The sequence below is a fragment of the Salarias fasciatus genome, chromosome 23, assembly GCF_902148845.1.
Source record: "Salarias fasciatus chromosome 23, fSalaFa1.1, whole genome shotgun sequence".
In the NCBI taxonomy this organism is placed as follows: domain Eukaryota; kingdom Metazoa; phylum Chordata; class Actinopteri; order Blenniiformes; family Blenniidae; genus Salarias; species Salarias fasciatus.
The window spans coordinates 1,437,528-1,454,857 of record NC_043766.1 but is presented as its reverse complement, the minus strand read 5'-3'; the positions used below and the strand labels follow the sequence as shown (position 1 = coordinate 1,454,857).

The window sequence follows — 17,330 nt, the reverse complement described above, 5'->3', positions numbered from 1 at the left end:
AACACCTTCAGGTTAGTGGAAGACAGATGCTAATATCTACATGTTAATGGATTGGAGATGCTAATAACTCCATGTTAGTGGGTGACAGATGCTAACAGCTACATGTTAGTGGATGGGAGATGCTAACAACTCCATGTTCGGTGACAGGGTGCTGGAAGTCTATGGAGGAGCAAGGTTCCCAGTGACCTGGGCTTCGGTCATCAATGTACAAGGACGACCTCAGTGGGGCCACCTTGCCAGAGGGCGAGGTCCCGTCCAATGCCGCTTGCGGCTTTAATTATTATTATTATTTTACTGTCGCGCTCGAGCATTAATTTGACCCCCTAAACATGCATGAAAACTCATCAAATTTGACACGCACATCTGGAACGGTGGTACCTTTGATAAAATGAAAAAATTAACCCCATAACCCCATTCGCTCTCTAGCGCCACCTAGAAACAGTAAAATAGCCATCACGGCCCACAGGAATGTCGTAGAGAGATCAAATCACCACTCACGCGTTCGTCTCCTCGAGATCTATAAATAACGACCTTGCTAATTTTCACGTAAATACAACAGGAAGTCCGCTATTTCTCTTTCAGTGTAAAATTTGGCGAAAAATGACTCCTCCTTTAAAAATTATCTGCTCCGAGACTGCTTGTCGTAGAGACGTCAGGTTGGTGCCAAATAAAAGAGGACAAGCTTCTCTTCCGACGATGTTCAAAACTTTTTCAAAAGTCTCAGGGTGTGGATTTTATTAACCCTTAAAGTTTGAAGTCTGAAAACGCACTTGCAACACTACAATGGACAGTGCGACCCGCACGAATGTCGCAGAGAAATAAAATCAACATGGATGAGTTCGTCTCATCGCGCTCTACAATTTACCAAGAGACATACCTATACCTAAATCCAACAGGAAGTCCGTTATTTCCTGTCAAATCAAATGTGCCTCAAAACACTTTTCACTCAAAAACCACTAATATGGACTGTTTCACCCTTCACAGTGTGGTACAGAGAAAAGAAACATATGCACGCGTTCGTCTCATCGAGATCTACAACTTTCTCACTCGTGCCTATGACCTAAATGCAACAGGAAGTCCGTCATTCACACTTTCTGCTCAAAATTTTGCTCAAATTTTGCTCAAAAATCTCACTTTCTTCATCAATTAAGCCTCCCGTTTCAAAACTATAAGTCTGACTGCTCTGAAAAGCTCTACAGTGAAAGACAACTAAATTTCCTATCACTTTCTGACATTGTTTGCTCACTTTGGTCCACGGAAATGCATTTCCCCAGCTGTTTTGACCAAAGAGAAACTGTGTGTCTGCTGAGTCACACTCAAACATCATGTGACCTACTTAAGCCATATATGGGCATAGCAGCTGGCCCGACTGATCTGGGACCAGCTGTAAAACATTCTGCATGTTGTACCTGCTTTCCACAGTAGATGGCGCACCGTGACCACAAATCACACATGACTGAAGCAACAGTGCCCCTGCAGCAGCAAGCCACTGAGGAAGCAACACTTGAAACGCATTGGAATGATCTAAACAGATGTCACCCTGCAGAAATATCACCTGACACACACCATACACCTGAAATCAGTCTTTAAGTTGGTGGATAAATGATGGATGGCTGGATACGTGGATGCACAGACAGACAATGGGATGTATGGAATAACGCTACTCTGACACTCAAATGGATATATTGGTGTTTGACATAGTGGAGCAGACATGACTATCAAAATAAGAGCCTCACACCCCATATTTTTGCAAAATATGACATTTTTAACAAAGCACAGGGATAATTTCAAATTCAACAGTGTTAAAGGGCAACTCCAGTTTTTTTGATACCTGGACCTTATTTATAGGTGTGTGCCTGCTCATATACTCACTCAGACAAACATGGTGCATCTTGGATTCCTTCAGAAGTTATTTAAATCCAACCGATTCAGCGGGGGCCACGGCAATGGAGCTTCCCGCACTGCAATCCATTGTCGTGGCCCCTGCTGAATCAGATGACAGATGCTAACAGCTACATGTTAGTGGATGGGAGATGCTAACAACTCCATGTTAGCGGATGGGAGATGCTAACAGCTACATGCTAGCGGATGAGAGATGCTAACAGCTACATGTTAGCGGATGCAAGATGCTAACAGCTACATGCTAGCGGATGGGAGGTGCTAACAGCTACATGTTAGCGGATGGGAGATGCTAACAGCTACATGTTAGCGGATGGAAGATGCTAACAGCTACATGCTAGCGGGTGAGAGATGCTAACAGCTATATGCTAGCGGATGGAAGATGCTAACAGCTACATGTGAGCGGATGAGAGATGCTAGCAGCTACATGTCAGCGGATGGAAGATGCTAACAGCTACATGCTAGCAGATGGGAGATGCTAACAGCTACATGTTAGCGGATGGGAGATGCTAACAGCTACATGCTAGCGGATGAGAGATGCTAACAGCTACATGTTAGCAAATGGAAGATGCTAACAGCTACATGCTAGCGGGTGAGAGATGCTAACAGCTACATGCTAGCGGATGGAAGATGCTAACAGCTACATGTTAGCGGATGGGAGATGCTAACAGCTACATGTTAGCGGATGACAGATGCTAACAGCTACATGTTAGTGGGTGGGACATGCTAACAACTCCATGTCAGTGGATAGGAGATGCCAACAGCTACCTGTTAGCGGATGGGAGATGCTAACAGCTACCTGTTAGCGATTGGGAGATGCTAACAGCTACATGTTAGCGGATGACAGATGCTAACAGCTACATGTGAGCGGACGGGAGATGCTAACAGCTACATGCTAGCGGATGAGATATGCTAACAGCTACATGTTAGCGGATGGGAGATGCTAACAGCTACTTGCTAGCGGATGAGAGATGCTAACAGCTACCTGTTAGCAGATGGGGGATGCTAACAGCTACATGTTAGCGGATGACAGATGCTAAAAGCTCCACGTCAGTGGATGGGGGATGCTAACAACTCCATGTTAGTGGTTGAGAGGGTGCTGGAAGTCTATGGAGGAGCAAGGTTCCCAGTGACCTGGACTTCGGTCATCAAGGTACGAGGACGACCTCAGTCGGGCCACCTTGCCAGAGGGCGAGGTCCCGTCCAATGCCGCTTGCGGCTTTAATTTTTATTTGCAGTCGTGATATGCAGGTCCTCTACGATCCAGCAGGGGGAGCTGCGCCCCTACTGCTTCCCGTGGCCTCCACCATCTCCATCTCACAGAATGAACTAATCTCGCACCCCTGCTGCACACTTTGTTTTCCTCAAGTCGATCAGTGTGCTTGAACATTACAGGGGAAAGTGAAAATAACGGTCGATAGACTGAAAATGAAAAATACAGCCCTTTATAATCATGAGGTTACACCTGGGCAGGTAATCAGTCCATCACAGGAAACATGTAGCAGACAGACAGATCAGTCATAATTAATTGGCTCAGAGCATGTTTTAAAATATAACGGAAAATGGCCCACGCCTGAAATTTTCAATTGACTTTATAGGTACAACACTGGTCAGGACTCATGAAACTTACCTTTTCAACAAAACAAAGCTAATCATAGAAAACTGAATGGGGGATCAGTGTAAAAAGGTGGGCTACCCCTTATTTAAAGAGGTTACTTTGCCTGAAATACTTTTTTTTTAATTATTATGATTGCCATCGTCATCGTTTTTGCTGTGAGAGGAAACAGCAGCAGAGCAAAACCATGCAGACAACCTCCAGACTGCCCCACTGCATCACTATGCAGCAATATCACTGCATCTTTGTGTATTCATGAAATGAACAGCAGGTACACTCTTCCCTGCTGTGCAGGAGCACTCTTCCCATGCCGACACGTAAACTGTCTTTACATTACAATACTGCTCAAAGCCACCAAAAGTGGAACTTTTTGACCCCATTTACAAGACATTTCAAGTGAAAATGCATAATCCTTGCATTTAGTTTCAAAAGATTTTCACTTTACTACAGTAATATTTTGAAAATGATGTGCATTTCCACGTCTCTGTGTGTGGACTGGGAGTGTCCAACAAACGGAATCCTAAAAGGCCGGCACCCTGCGTGTTTTTGCTCTCCCCCTGCTGCAGCGGCCTCAACCTCATGTGGATGTCAACCTCAGGCCTGTAGAAAAGCTCAACCAGGAGCCCCTCTTTGCAATCAGCTGAGGAGAGATGCAAAACATGATGAAGGGTCACAGCCCCCCTAGGACTGGAGTTTGATTCGTTCAGGTCTCTCTGCTTCAGCACACCTCAAATCTGACATCGGTGTCTTATCAAACTTGCAAAAAGAAAATTAAAAAAGAATCTGCCCATTAATGAGCACTCATTGCAACTAGATGTGCTACAACTTTCAGAGAACTTACTCACAGTATCTATGGCCCTCGCGGCCACTCCTGAACGGAGCAGCAGAAACACAAATTTAGAAGGTGTTTGTAAATTCCGAGCACATTGGCAGGTCCCTGAAAGCATCGCGGGTCGGTCTTCGCGGTCACGCCCCTCCTGTCGCACTGCGCACGCGCAGTGTCTTCCGCGTTGTGCGCACGCCCCCGCCTCCGCCTGCCTGCAAAGCGTCCCACCGGCAGGTCAGACGCGCTGTGCGTCGACATGTCAACAACAGTCGTGGACAGTGGACCAGCTCAACGTAAGTTCACTCCGCAGGGCCGCGTTGTTCACCCTCTGACGACAGCAGAGTGATGTATGGCTTTCACTCCGACCCGGGGAGGTGAAAAGCGCCGGACGATAACTTAGTTTGGAGCGTTAGCGGGAGCATGTTGAGAAGCAAGTGAGAGATGGGAGGGACTGCTTGTTATCTTAGCTCGTGCAGACACACTGTAATTATCCACGGGGGTGGGTATGCTCCCCCCTACAACCCTCTGCTTACTTCTTATTTTATATTCTTTCACCTAATCGAGTCATTTGGTTCTAGTGTGGCTTCTTCTTTCCTAATTTTCATTTAATTCACTGAACAACCGTGAAACAGCGCCTCTCTGCATTATAATGGTGTCGGAACGCAAATCAACGAGTGTGGCGGTAAGTGGTACTGCAGACGAAAGGTTCTTTTTTTTTATCCTAAACCTGGATTCCAACTAAAATCCCCTGAACTTCATGAAAGCGCAGTATTATTGGTGGAGAAGCTTTGACCAGCCTTATAAGAAAAAGTCATACCCAAAAATGCAACACAACACTTGCACGTTCACAAATTCTTCATTGCAGGTGCACTGCAGGTGAATATAAGACGATATTTTTTCCAGAAATGGTATTCTCAAAAATGGGGTCGTGCCTGTGAGCTGTACTGCCTCTGCTTCATGCAGTGGCTCCGCCCCCCGTTAGGGGGAGCTAGTGAGCTGGACAGCGTGTCAGCCTGCAGCAGTGTGAGAAGAGGACTGAGCAGTGTGGCTGCTGTTGGTTTTTCTAAGGTTAATTTCAGACAGCGCATCGAAAATATCTGCCTGTAAGTACTCAAATATATTTAGTTGCCGTTCAGGATGGAGGTGAAACTGATACTTGAGAGTTTGTCAGTTTGTTTTGAAGTTTCAACGCAGATGCTAATTCCGTTAGCATGTTAATGGCGTTTCCATTAATGGTTAGCATTGAGCTAGCGGCTTTGATTTTAAATACTGACTGGTTTAGTTGTCATGCAGTGATGTATGTTGTGATCCATCTTGTGTATTTGTTCACTTCTATGTTTGTCTGGTTTGTTTCAGTTTTACAGTGCCTCAGAAGAAAGTAATAAAAGCTCAGACCAGCTGAAATCTGCTGCTTTCTCTCTGAAGAACTGTTCTCTACAGGCCAAACTGAACCCAACATTCAGGAGGCTGAATTATTAATGTTCATGAACTGAATAGAACTTGAATTTGATGGTCATAAAGTTATTTACATCATTAATGCAGTTATTGAACCTTTGAGGCTACTTAATTGTTGCTTATTTTGAGAAAGAGAATATATTTTTTTTATTTAAGACTGCAGTAATATGTTTGTTTGTTTGTTTATTTTGTTTCGAGCTGAATTTCATTCAGTGCTCAGCAGTAAGCAAAAATTACATTACAATAAACAAAAATCATTACAATCAATACAACACAATACAATAACAAAACACATTTATATTAGCTCGAAAAGGAGTGGGATGAAGTAACACTTATCTCCCACCCCTCTTTACTTTAGCTCTTTAACTCAAGATATTACAACCTTCATTATTACACAATTGTGATCACAGTACAGTTAATAACACTTCCTTTTTTATAAACAAAAATCATTCTCCTTAATATATTTTTCTAAAAGTAATTTCTTTAAGTTTCTTTTTAAAGGTGCATTAAGGAGTTTTACAACCTTAAAAATACTTATTTTCCACCATAAATATGTTACACATTTTTAATGCTGTGTACAATGTGCCCTGACATATTCATTACCAGTACCTCTAACAGCGCTAAACTGTCTCTTGAAAGTCACAGTGCCGGTCCGGCACCAGAGTTTTTTTGGGGAGAATTTGAGAGGAATGACGTAATGCGCGCTCCGGCTGGTTAGGTTTCATTTTGTCCGCCATTACTCCGCCAGATGCTTAGTGAGCAACAACTGAGCAGGATCTTCCAGGAAGTCAGAACAGACTGGCTTCTAGCACTGCCACAGCTCCACACAGACTCCACCAGGGAAAAGACACTTGAATCTTACTTGAGCGCTACTAAACGAGCGAAGACGGAGTCCCCCTCTTCCGTGCACGCGAGCCACAGGCACGAGTTTTTCACTAAGCTGTGTTATGCCCAAGGCCTGCAGGGGGCGCTGTTTCGCATAAAACGTGCAAACTCCTTAAGGCACCTTTAAATAACTTCATATTTGGACATTCCTTGAGCTGCCTTGCCAGGTTGTTCCACAATTTTACCCCTTGAACTGAAGGACAAAGTCTTTTCCGTTTATTATTCGCCCATCTAACTTTAAAATTCTGTGTATGACGTAAATTATACCCTACTCCTACTCTTTTAGAAAATAAACGTTGAATGTTATGTATGTAAATATGTTTTTAATCCTAAAGGCATAATGGACAATGTTTTAGCCAATGAATGGCGTGATGATAGTGTCAACTATTGGTCCTCCGACATGTCAATCACGCTGAAGAAATGCTTGCGTCACGCCGTCAAGCGCGCTCGTAGGATGGTCTGGCGTGCGTTTTCAAAAAGCGAGTAACAGACATTTGGCTTCGACTTTTTCGAGAAAATCGTCCACTATACCTTTAAATCACGCGAAATGTTATCACTGTTTTGAGTTTTTCAGTTTAGAATAATTGTACAATAAAAAGTTCTTTTATGAGTAACCTTATTGTCTTCAACATATTTTTATTTTCACAAAATGATAATTGAAAAATAGGGGTTCTCTTATAATCAGAGTCGTCTCATATTCAGGCCAATATGGTACTACTTCAAATCGCAGAGTAAAAAATGTGAACTGGTGCCTCCCATCTATAAATCTTCCAGTACCCTAATGCATTAATTTAGAGTGGAATTAACTTTTATTTGGATTTAAAGACAAATTAAAAAGTCCCATTTAAATGCTCTGAATGGTTCACCAGGTAGTGGCTTGTTCTGGATGTGGGAGACATGACGGTGTGTGTGTGTGTGTGTGTGTGTGTGTGTGTGTGTGTGTGTGTGTGTGTGTGTGTGTGTGTGTGTGTGTGTGTGTGTGTGTGTGTGTGTGTGTGTGTGTGTGTGTGTGTGTGTGTGTGTGTGTGTGTGTGTGTGTGTGTGTGTGTGTGTGTGTGTGTGTGTATATATATATACTGTATATTATATAGTGTGTGTGTGTGTGTGTTTCAGAGACAGAGAAGGAGATGTCATATGATGACTTCCGACGGTATTCCCAAGAGTGCCATCACAAAGAGCAGCTCCATAGAAGCTTGTCGTCTGCTCTGGCTGCAGATCTCTCCAGGTAAAATGCTCCAAATTTCACGTTCTGTCTAAAGTGGCCAAGTTGAAAAGTTGAACCGTGACCCTCATGGGTCACGAGTAGGCGCGAAACTCACCTCACTTTTGTCCGTGTGAGGCTTCCATAACGCACGATACGAACTGTTATTCTGAGCGCGCACATCGCACATGCTTCCTTCTGAAAGGCGGCGATTTGTACGGCCTGCAGAAAAATCATGAACAACAGAACAACCGTTCTGTCTGCGTTCCGTCTACAGAACGGAGTCACCGCAGCGTCTGCCTCTGCAGACCAGTGGAGGAGGTTGCCAGATCTGTCGATCTAGTCCGCAAAAAAATCTGAAACTCGTAGAAAGCTGCCCAAACCTCCATCTTGGTTGAAAATGCACGTTAAAACCGTATTTGTATGATTAAAAAAAACGTCATAAACACATAATCATTTAATCAACCCATCCAACGTGTTCAGAAAACAAGCTTGCTTTGGCGGAAACCCCACCCAACCTGGCAACACAAAGCTGCTCCGGTCAGAGCTGTTTTGTTTTGAGAACAGCATGACGTGCGCCGTGGTTTGGAAAGGGAGATCCCGCCTAAATGCGCTGACTTGTAAACGGGGGAACTCTCTGTCTGTTACAGCATGTAAACGGGGTTTTCCTGATGTTTCAGAAACCAGATATTGACCTGAACCCGAATTTTAGCTGCATGCATACGAGGGGGTACCCAAAAGTTCCCGGAATTTGGTCATAAAATACTAATAATAATGAGTTTGGACTTCTGGCCGTCAGATGTGCTGCAGGTAAGCCTCGTGCATATCTGTGAGAAATCTGAGCTCCCAGAGTGACCCTGACGCCTGTCAGGTGCTATTTATAGTAACAGAGTGCAGCGGCAGTCTGCGCTTTTTCCAAAATGGCGACATTGACTGGGAAGCCAGAGCAGCGCGCAAACATTAAATTCTGCTTCTTGCTGGAAAAACAGCAGCAGAAACACTCAGCTTGTTGCAGCAAGCCTACAAGGATGCTGCTCTGGGGAAGACTCAGGTCCATGAGTGGTCCGGGGGTTTGAGAAGGGCCAGATGTCGGCGCGTCAGGTCCGCTCAGCCGTGAAAACAATGCTGAGCTGCTTCTTGGCTGTCCAGGGTCTCGTGCACAGCGAGTCCGTCCCTCCAGGTCAGACTGTAAACCAGGACTACTACAGGAAGTCCTCAGACGGCTCCGTGAGGATGTGAGGAGGAAGCAGAGCGTCGTGGCGGAGTGGAGCCGGTTGATCCACCACCACAGAGCGCCAGCGGACACGGCGCTGCGCCTCACGCAGTTTCTGGAGAAGAATGAGATGAATCTCCTCTCCCATCCGCCTGATTCTCCAGATGAAGCCTCCAGTGACTTTTTCTTGTTCCCCAAGTTGAAGAAGGAGCTGAAGGGACAGCGGTTTGCAGATGTGGAGGAGGGGACAGAAAAAACCGTAGCCGGTCCCAAATGACACAATTACGCACGGGTCTGACGACGCATTGGTGAAGTGGGAGACACGGCTGGAGCGCTGCATTAATGCAGATGGAGATTATTTTGAAGGCGACGGTGATGTTTTATTTTGAAATGTCAGAAATAAAAAGTTACAGTCAAATTCCGGGAACTTTTGGGTACCCCCTCGTACGTAGTCACTGAGTGCTGTTAACAGACCGTTTTATTCTTCACACTTCCTGTGAGGGCAGCACCTTCTAAAGGAGCCTGTTGGCAAGACACAGGACATAGGACACATAAAGCACAATGTGTATGTTTGCCTTGATTTTGGCTCCTGAAGATGTTGATACTGTTGAAAAATAAAGAATGATCGACCCCTGGACCTGCGAATAAAAAGAACTGAGAAACTGTGAGCAGGCTGGCGTCCTTCAAGCTGCTGTCAGTGAGCTGCGAACCGTGGGATTTTTTGTTACTGCACTTGGAGACACATTCAAAGTTTTGTAATTTTGTGTAGCGACTGATCTTCAGTTCTTCATGTAATGATGAGCTGTCATTTCTCTTTCCTTGGCTCATTGGTTCCAGCTATATTATGAATTCTAAACATTGTCAAATAGTTCTGTCAGCTGTGCACCAACCTGACTTCTGAACAGCCCAGCCCCTTTAAAGGAATACTCCGAAGATTTTGGACCCACGCCCTATCCCCATCATTTACACTGTGAGATAAGCTCATAATTACCTTTTTTGTGTCCGTTCATCCAGTGCCTGGCTAACAGCTGTTAGCATTGTAGTTAGCTTAGCTCAACTACGGCAGGTGAAGAGGAGACAGAGCCAGACTGAGAAAGTGGACAAAATCCTCCTTCCAGTGGTCCAGGGGACGGCGTATTAGCACGTGAAGTAAATCTGAATGGTTATAAAACATTTTCAAAAGCTTTTTTTTCTTTTCAATCCCTTAAAATAATGTTTTGATACACAGACCTGCGCATGCGCAGTGCTCTGCGGAAGGATATACCGGAGCACAGCAGTAGAAGCGTAGACTCAGCCGCTGTGCGCCGGTATATCCTTCCGTGGAGCGCTATGCTTGTGCAGGTCTGTGTGTATCAGAACGCTATTTTAAGGGATTGAAAAGAAAACACATCTTTTAAAAAGTTTTATAACCATTCGGATTTACTTTGCGTGCTAATACGCCGTCCCCTGGACCGCTGGAAGGAGGATTTTGTCCACTTTCTCAGTCTGGTTCTGTTTCCTCTTCACCTGCTGTAGTTGAGCTAAGCTAACTACGATGCTAACAGCTGTTAGCCAGGCACTGGACGAACAGACACAAAAAAGGTATTTATGAGCTTATCTCACTCTGTAACTGATCGGGATAGGGCGTGGGTCCAAAATCTTCGGAGTATTCTTTTAAAGGGGCTGTATCATGCATTTTTAGCTCGTCCAAACCCCAGCTTTGGCATTAACATGGTAATAGTTTATTTTTGGAGCTAAGGAAAAGTCATTTTGTGTGAATTAAAAGACTTTCTGGGGCTAATTCTGAAACCCGGAGGAGAAAACGCTCTGTTTCACTGAAAGTCCCGCCTCTCCCCCTGTGGACTTTGACTGACAGCGAACTTCAACCAATCAGAGCTTCAAAACAAATACGTCATTCGTTAGCGTCTGTAAGGGTTAGCTTTAGTTCTTTAGCTCTAGCTTCTCTACACGCAGAGACACACGAAAACGTCTTTTCCTGTGAGAAACTCACCAAGAGCAGACTCTTCAGACTCTTCAGACCCTTCAGACTCTTCAGACCGTTCAGACTCTTCAGACCGTTCAGACTCTTCAGACCCTTCAGACCCTTCAGACTCTTCAGACCCTTCAGACTCCTCAGACCCTTCAGACCCTTCAGACTCCTCAGACCCTTCAGACTCCTCAGACCCTTCAGACTCCTCAGACCCTTCAGACTCCTCAGACCCTTCAGACTCCTCAGACCCTTCAGACCCTCCACAGACCCTTCAGACCCTCCAGACTCTTCAGACCCTCCAGACTCTTCAGACCCTTCAGACTCTTGCTCTTGCTTGATTGTTGCTTTCAGACGATGGTTAAAGTTTATCTCCGTAATCAGAGATACAAAAAGCAGCAACGCTGACTTGATGGATCAGTGATGTCCGGCGTCCTTGCACATCTCCCAAACAAATGTCGAAAGTCAGATGAAGCCGTTTTTTGGATGAGTTGCTGCTGTGTCTCCTCAGGCTGCTGCAGGAGGGGCTGATGGGGGATGCTCTTCTGCATGCTGAAGAGGGAACAGCTGGAGCGCATGTGGCTGTGCTGCTCGCCAGAGTCCCTCACATCGTTCCCAAACCGAGAACCGACGATCCCGTCGTCATGATCAGGATGACGGAGTTCAAGCTGCCTGAACTCAGGGATTACCTCAGGTCTGTGCCCACTCTGACACAAACTGGGAATCACTGTCTGAAGTGTGAAACATTTAAATACTTATCCACATTTTCTTTTTCTTTCTTTTAAGCCAATATTTTTATCTTTAAATTATCCCAAATAAAGCAAGAATGAGTGTCTCCTCTTTCACTTATGTCTTAAAAACTACCACAACAAAAAGGAATGTTTCCGTTCCTTGTAAGATTTAGAGGCCTTATTTGTGTTTTTTGCACAGGAGAAATATATTTTTGAGAGAGGCTACCATGTTGTGAGGTGTTATTTGTTTTAACATCAAATGCTTAACTTTCAGCAGAAAAATATTTTAAAGAACTGTATGCTTTATAAAACTTTTTTGTTATGGAGTATCTTTGGGTGTTTTTTTTTTAATTATTATTTCAGTGTTAAAATGAAGAAGACACCTGCACATATGTTTATAGTTCACTGTAATCACAGCGATGAGCTGTGCTTTTTTTGTTTTGTTTTTTGTTTTTTAAGACGCCTCAAATAATCTCTAACGGGAGGGGAAAAATCCAGTGTGGCCGCCGGGGGGCAGTATTGTCACGTGTCCCAATTCGCTGCAGTTACATTGCTGTAGATATAAAGTGATGGAGGAGAGTCAGTGTGACAGGAAGTGGTGTCACGCTGGAACACACAAAGGCTGCATTGGTGCAATATTCTGCACATCACTCATGTTTACTATAAAGACTTTTTTTTTTAACGAAAAATCATGTCTGCCAATGTATCTACAATATAGGCTGTAGCATAGGCTGTTTTTAATATGATGGCACAGTATAATTGAAAATATAATTATATGTGCACTCAATTTTTACAATGTTTAGTGTTATATTGTGTTTATTCAGCCTGCAAAGGTTGCTTCAGCAGCATTAAAGGAGAAACCAGTGAATTTGAAACAGAAAGGAGGAGAATATAAACAAATCCCGTAAAATTAGTCATTAAAAGGAAACATAGCAGTATTTGGATGCAGTTTTCTGAGAGCGACAAAAATATCTTTTTTGAGTTCGGCCATATGAAAGCTCCTGACTCCCAGCTGTGCCAGGAAATAGTGGAGCGACTTCGCCACTGATGGGCTCGACTTCTCCGTCGGCCCCTCTTCTAGAGATCACCTGGCTTGGATGGATGCAGCGGAAGTGAAGCGCCTACCGGTTGATGGGAAAATGTTAATGTGTGCATGCTGCTTGTATTCGTGTGTGTGAGTGGTAGCTCTAAATAGTGCCCTGAACGACCCCCATAGTTCATTGCAGATCAGTGATCATAACGGAGAGCTGTGTTTCTCCCTTTTGAACACGGACAGCTGCAGTTGTTTTGAACTGAAGCAAAAGGAAAAGTAGATGATATTCCAGTCAGCCGATGCAGACGAAGCGATGCTCCGGTCACCATCTCTTACGATGTGCAGGACCTTGATTTTTCACCGGTGGAAAGCATTTGAACGTTAGTCGGTCTTGGCGATGCGTTTCCATGTCTTGCAGGATGTAGGTGGCTGAAGGGAACATGGTGCTCGTGCATAAGAGCAGTTTGATGTGTGAGTTGACGGGGATGGCTGTGAGGGTAATTGGTGTGAAACAATAAGAATCCATGAAGAATCGGCTCAAACGGTTAAATCTTGGAACTGGAAATGTCTTTAGACTGTACCCACCCTTTGTTTTCACAATGTGAATCTCTCCCTTCAGGACTTAAAATCATTTATTCCAGCCTCCATTAAGCTGTTGATCAGTGCTTTAAAAAAACAAAAACAGACCCAGTGAACTAGAAAGGAGTGTCATGTACACTCATGCACTTGGTACGAAGCGCTCTTTCAATGGCTCGTTGTCTCTGTGATAGGTATGTGATGTTTTTGATTTCCCACATTGCTGGTTTTAGTACTGTAATTGTCTTTATCTTATTCTTTGAAGCAACGAGAACTTGTGCTGATGACAGTCTTTATTCACTCTGTCTTTTAATAAGTCACTGTGTATAAAGTACATCAAACATTTACAAATCTAGAACAGACATTCATATGGACAGAACACAGAGTTGCACTGTTGTTACAGTGACTGTCAACTCTAAAGCCACCAAGTCCAGGAGAATTTGGACTGGAACCAGAACCAGGAGAATCTGGACAGTCACAAAGATGGAACCCGCGACAACTGAGTCTGAGCATTTTCAAAAAGTTCTTCCTATGTAGTTGTATAAATGGAGTCTGAGTGGAACCAGTGTGTGGTGTGTGTGTGTGTGTGTGTGTGTTAACGGTTCGTACAGGGACTGCACCATCAGATCATGTTGAATAGCTCCTTATGTTCCAGCAATGTTTTGATGTGTTTGAGGTCTGTCCATATAACAGTTCTCTCTCTCTCTCTCTCTCTCTCTCTCTCTCTCTCTCTCTCTCTCTCCCCCCCCCCCCCCCCCCCGCCGTGTGTTTCTGTGGTTTTCATACACTTTGTGAGCTCGGCTGACTTCTACAGAACAGGCATACATCTAGGGCATTTAGGATTGTGAAATTAAATACGCTGTCCAGGAGAGCATGACTGGAACTCCAGTCCGTACTGTATGGTCTTTAGTCCTCCTTCAGTCCTCAGGCCTCACTGGGTTACTTGACGCTACAGAGACTTCGCCAGGCAGAAACGGTTAAAACTGTGTCACACAAGTCACAGTGAGACTTCCCTTTAAATGAAAAGACTGACTTCTAATTAACTTCATGTCTTCCTTCCGTAGGCACGTGTACACAGCGTATCCGAGCCTGCACGGCGTCAAGTTCTCTCCAGGAGAGGGCGCTCCTCGCCACAGCGGACTGCCCCATCCCGGGCCATCGCGCTTCTCCGGTGGCTCAGGTGAACCCGCCCGTCTCCCTCCTCCTGTGAAGGGTTTATTCCAGGTCGCCTCTCTGCTGCCCTCCTCCCTTCACTTTCCTCACATCACTTTATCTCTGCTGTTATCCACTTAACAGCTAATCGCTTTGGAATCCCCGTTGTGCTCGCTTCCAATTAAAAGACAGCCGTGTTGCAGACAATTCGTGATTCAGCTCGATTTTTTTAAGCAGTATTTTTAGTGGAGCTGTAAAACCACAGCTGCTTCTGTCTTTGCTCGTGCTCAAATATGTGGTGAAGCACTTCTCCCCACCCCTGCTCCCCTTCAAGCGGGGAGTAAAACAGGATCATGAAAGATAAATAATCATTGGGAAAAACATACAGAGATCCAACAAACCAGTTATTCAGCCAGTTAAAATCATCGAAATGTCCTGATATTGTAGATTATAGTCTGCTGTACTTTGTGTGTAAAGCATAGAAAGCACTTGACACAGCAATGTTTTCATTTGTAATAAAGAGAAAGGAACTGGAGCTGAAAAGGACCAGGGGTCTTCACAAAGCTGAATTTAGAACCAAAGTTTACATTTTACTTTTTATTCCACTGTAATTCCAAATAAAGCCTAATTCCGCTGTGAAATAACCACGTAAACGCCTGAAAACTTTTTTCAGGATTAAGTTTAAATCTGAATAGACCGGCGGGTTTATTCTCCTATAGATGCCAAATGATATGCTAATCAGGCACTTTAATCTGGTCGTTCTGCGCATGCTCCGCCGTGATGACGCAATATTCCAAGATGGCGGCTTGTATGGAGAAGATTTAACGGCAGGTTTAGAAGAATTGGATATAATGAAACGGGTGGACGGGCGCTTAAAAACGCGGACATTTTCAAAGCAGTAGTGTCAGTCAATCAAGAAAAAGGCGAGAAAATCTTTGTTTACTTCCGGGAGACATCAGTACGTCACTGTTGCCCCGTCCAATCAGAACACTTCACTGACCCCAGAGTGAGAGGAGTTGATCTTTTGTTCTTCCCATGTAAACATAACGCTCATGAATATATTTATGAATTACTTAATTCAGATTGAACCAATTCTGAATTAAAAACACCATGTAACCGCAGCGTTGTTTCAGTGAAAGGTATCCTAGACAAGGACGCAAAAGAAGGTAACTCATAGCTCAACGTGGATAAAATCCAGGTTCTTACTAAAACACTATCACTGACATAAAAGCAAACCGCTCCGACTGCAGTTTGTTTTGAACTAATTTCTTTGTTTTCTTTTTTTTCCCCATGAATGAAATAAACTAAACTCAGAAGGCCTTACTTGGAAGAACTCCACTAACAGAGGTCTTTAGTGTAAATATCCAATTTAAATGTAAAACTGTATTTGGAAGATTTACTGTTAGACACGTGAACACATTTTGTTCTTGTTAATAACTTGAGCAGTGCTTTAATAACAGCTTTAAAAGAATTGGATATAACAGAGCAGATGGATGGAGGCAGAACAATGAGGGATTTTTCAAAGCTGCAGCATCAAAGTTATTCCTGAAAGAGGAAAAATCGCCGCCAAAATGCTTTGTTTACTGCCGGGAGACATTGCGACGTCTCGGCCGCCCCCTGTCCAATCAGAACGCTTCATAGTCCCCAGCGTTGGAGAGGATTTATTCTTTTGTTTTTCCCATGTAAACACTAAGCTCACGAATATGATTCAGAATTTCTCAATTTGAAATAAACCAATTCTGAATTAAAAACGCTATGTAACTACAATCACTGCATTTTTATTGTATATTTCGGGGTGTATTGCACATTCAATTCAGTTCAGCTTGTTTATATGGTGTTGGGTACAACATTCTTTTCTTGGCACTGAGGAAAAAAAACAATTCAAGGTATATTGTATTATTATTGCTCATTCAAGACATTTTGTGTTATGTTGCCATTCAGTGTGTGTTATTAGATGTTGTACATTTTTGCTTATCAACTTCAATATCTTTAGCTGCTTTATTCTTGCCTGTTTTCTATATTTTATCCATATAGTTTTGTCTTTGTTCTGTATTTTTATTCTGACTGATATTTGTCGACGCTGCAGGAGAGCAGGCGAGAGGCCATGCTGGTTCCACGCTGTCTTGTAAGTCAGAAGAATTGACAGTAAAGCTGACTTTGACCCTGAGTACGTTGAGATGGCTGTGCTTGCCTTCTGGGCTCAGTCCTCCCTTCTCCCACCTGTGTAGACGCTGCTGCTCTACAGTCCGCCTCTGGACTCGGATTCGACTTGCTGGCTCTCTACTGGCGGAACGAGGAATGCGACTTCATCATACAAGTAGAAGACCAGGCGTTCCCCTGCCACAAGTACGACCGCCCCAGGCATCGTCGTTTGGCTCTTTGTTCTCCAGATATCTGGACCACGGCAGGCTTCGTGGCCGTGGCCAGCATCCGCACATCGCGGTCACACTCTGGAGAGGGCGCACCTGCGTAGTTGACTCACAGGAGGGTGGAGCAGCAGTGGATGGTCATTCACGGTGGAGGAGACGCTGGTAGTAGTAGTTGTAGTAGCAGCAGATAACCATGGAGACGGGTTCCTCCCACACGGCTGCTGCTGCTGCTGGGACTGAATATTATCACTTTGCATGGGCATCAGTTGATCTGAGCACTGTAGAAATGTTGGATTAAGTAAGTTAAGATGACTTTATAGTATCAGGCCAAACACAGCAAATCCTGAAGATGCAGGATACGCACAAGACACTTGAGTATCTGAGAAATATGAAAATGCTGGGTGGATTA

General features: G+C 44.2%; 1 protein-coding gene across 1 annotated transcript in view; it reads left to right on the top strand.

Annotated features, from left to right (window-relative positions):
- The first annotated feature begins 4,567 nt into the window (after positions 1-4,567).
- The window catches only part of btbd8 (BTB domain containing 8), a 39,436-nt gene continuing 26,673 nt past the window's right edge, over positions 4,568-17,330 (top strand). The window contains 6 exon segments of the mRNA XM_030083470.1: positions 4,568-4,633; positions 7,794-7,905; positions 11,572-11,754; positions 14,465-14,580; positions 16,639-16,677; positions 16,781-16,898. Of these exon segments, the coding sequence (XP_029939330.1) occupies positions 4,597-4,633; positions 7,794-7,905; positions 11,572-11,754; positions 14,465-14,580; positions 16,639-16,677; positions 16,781-16,898 (605 nt within the window). The 5' untranslated portion in view covers positions 4,568-4,596.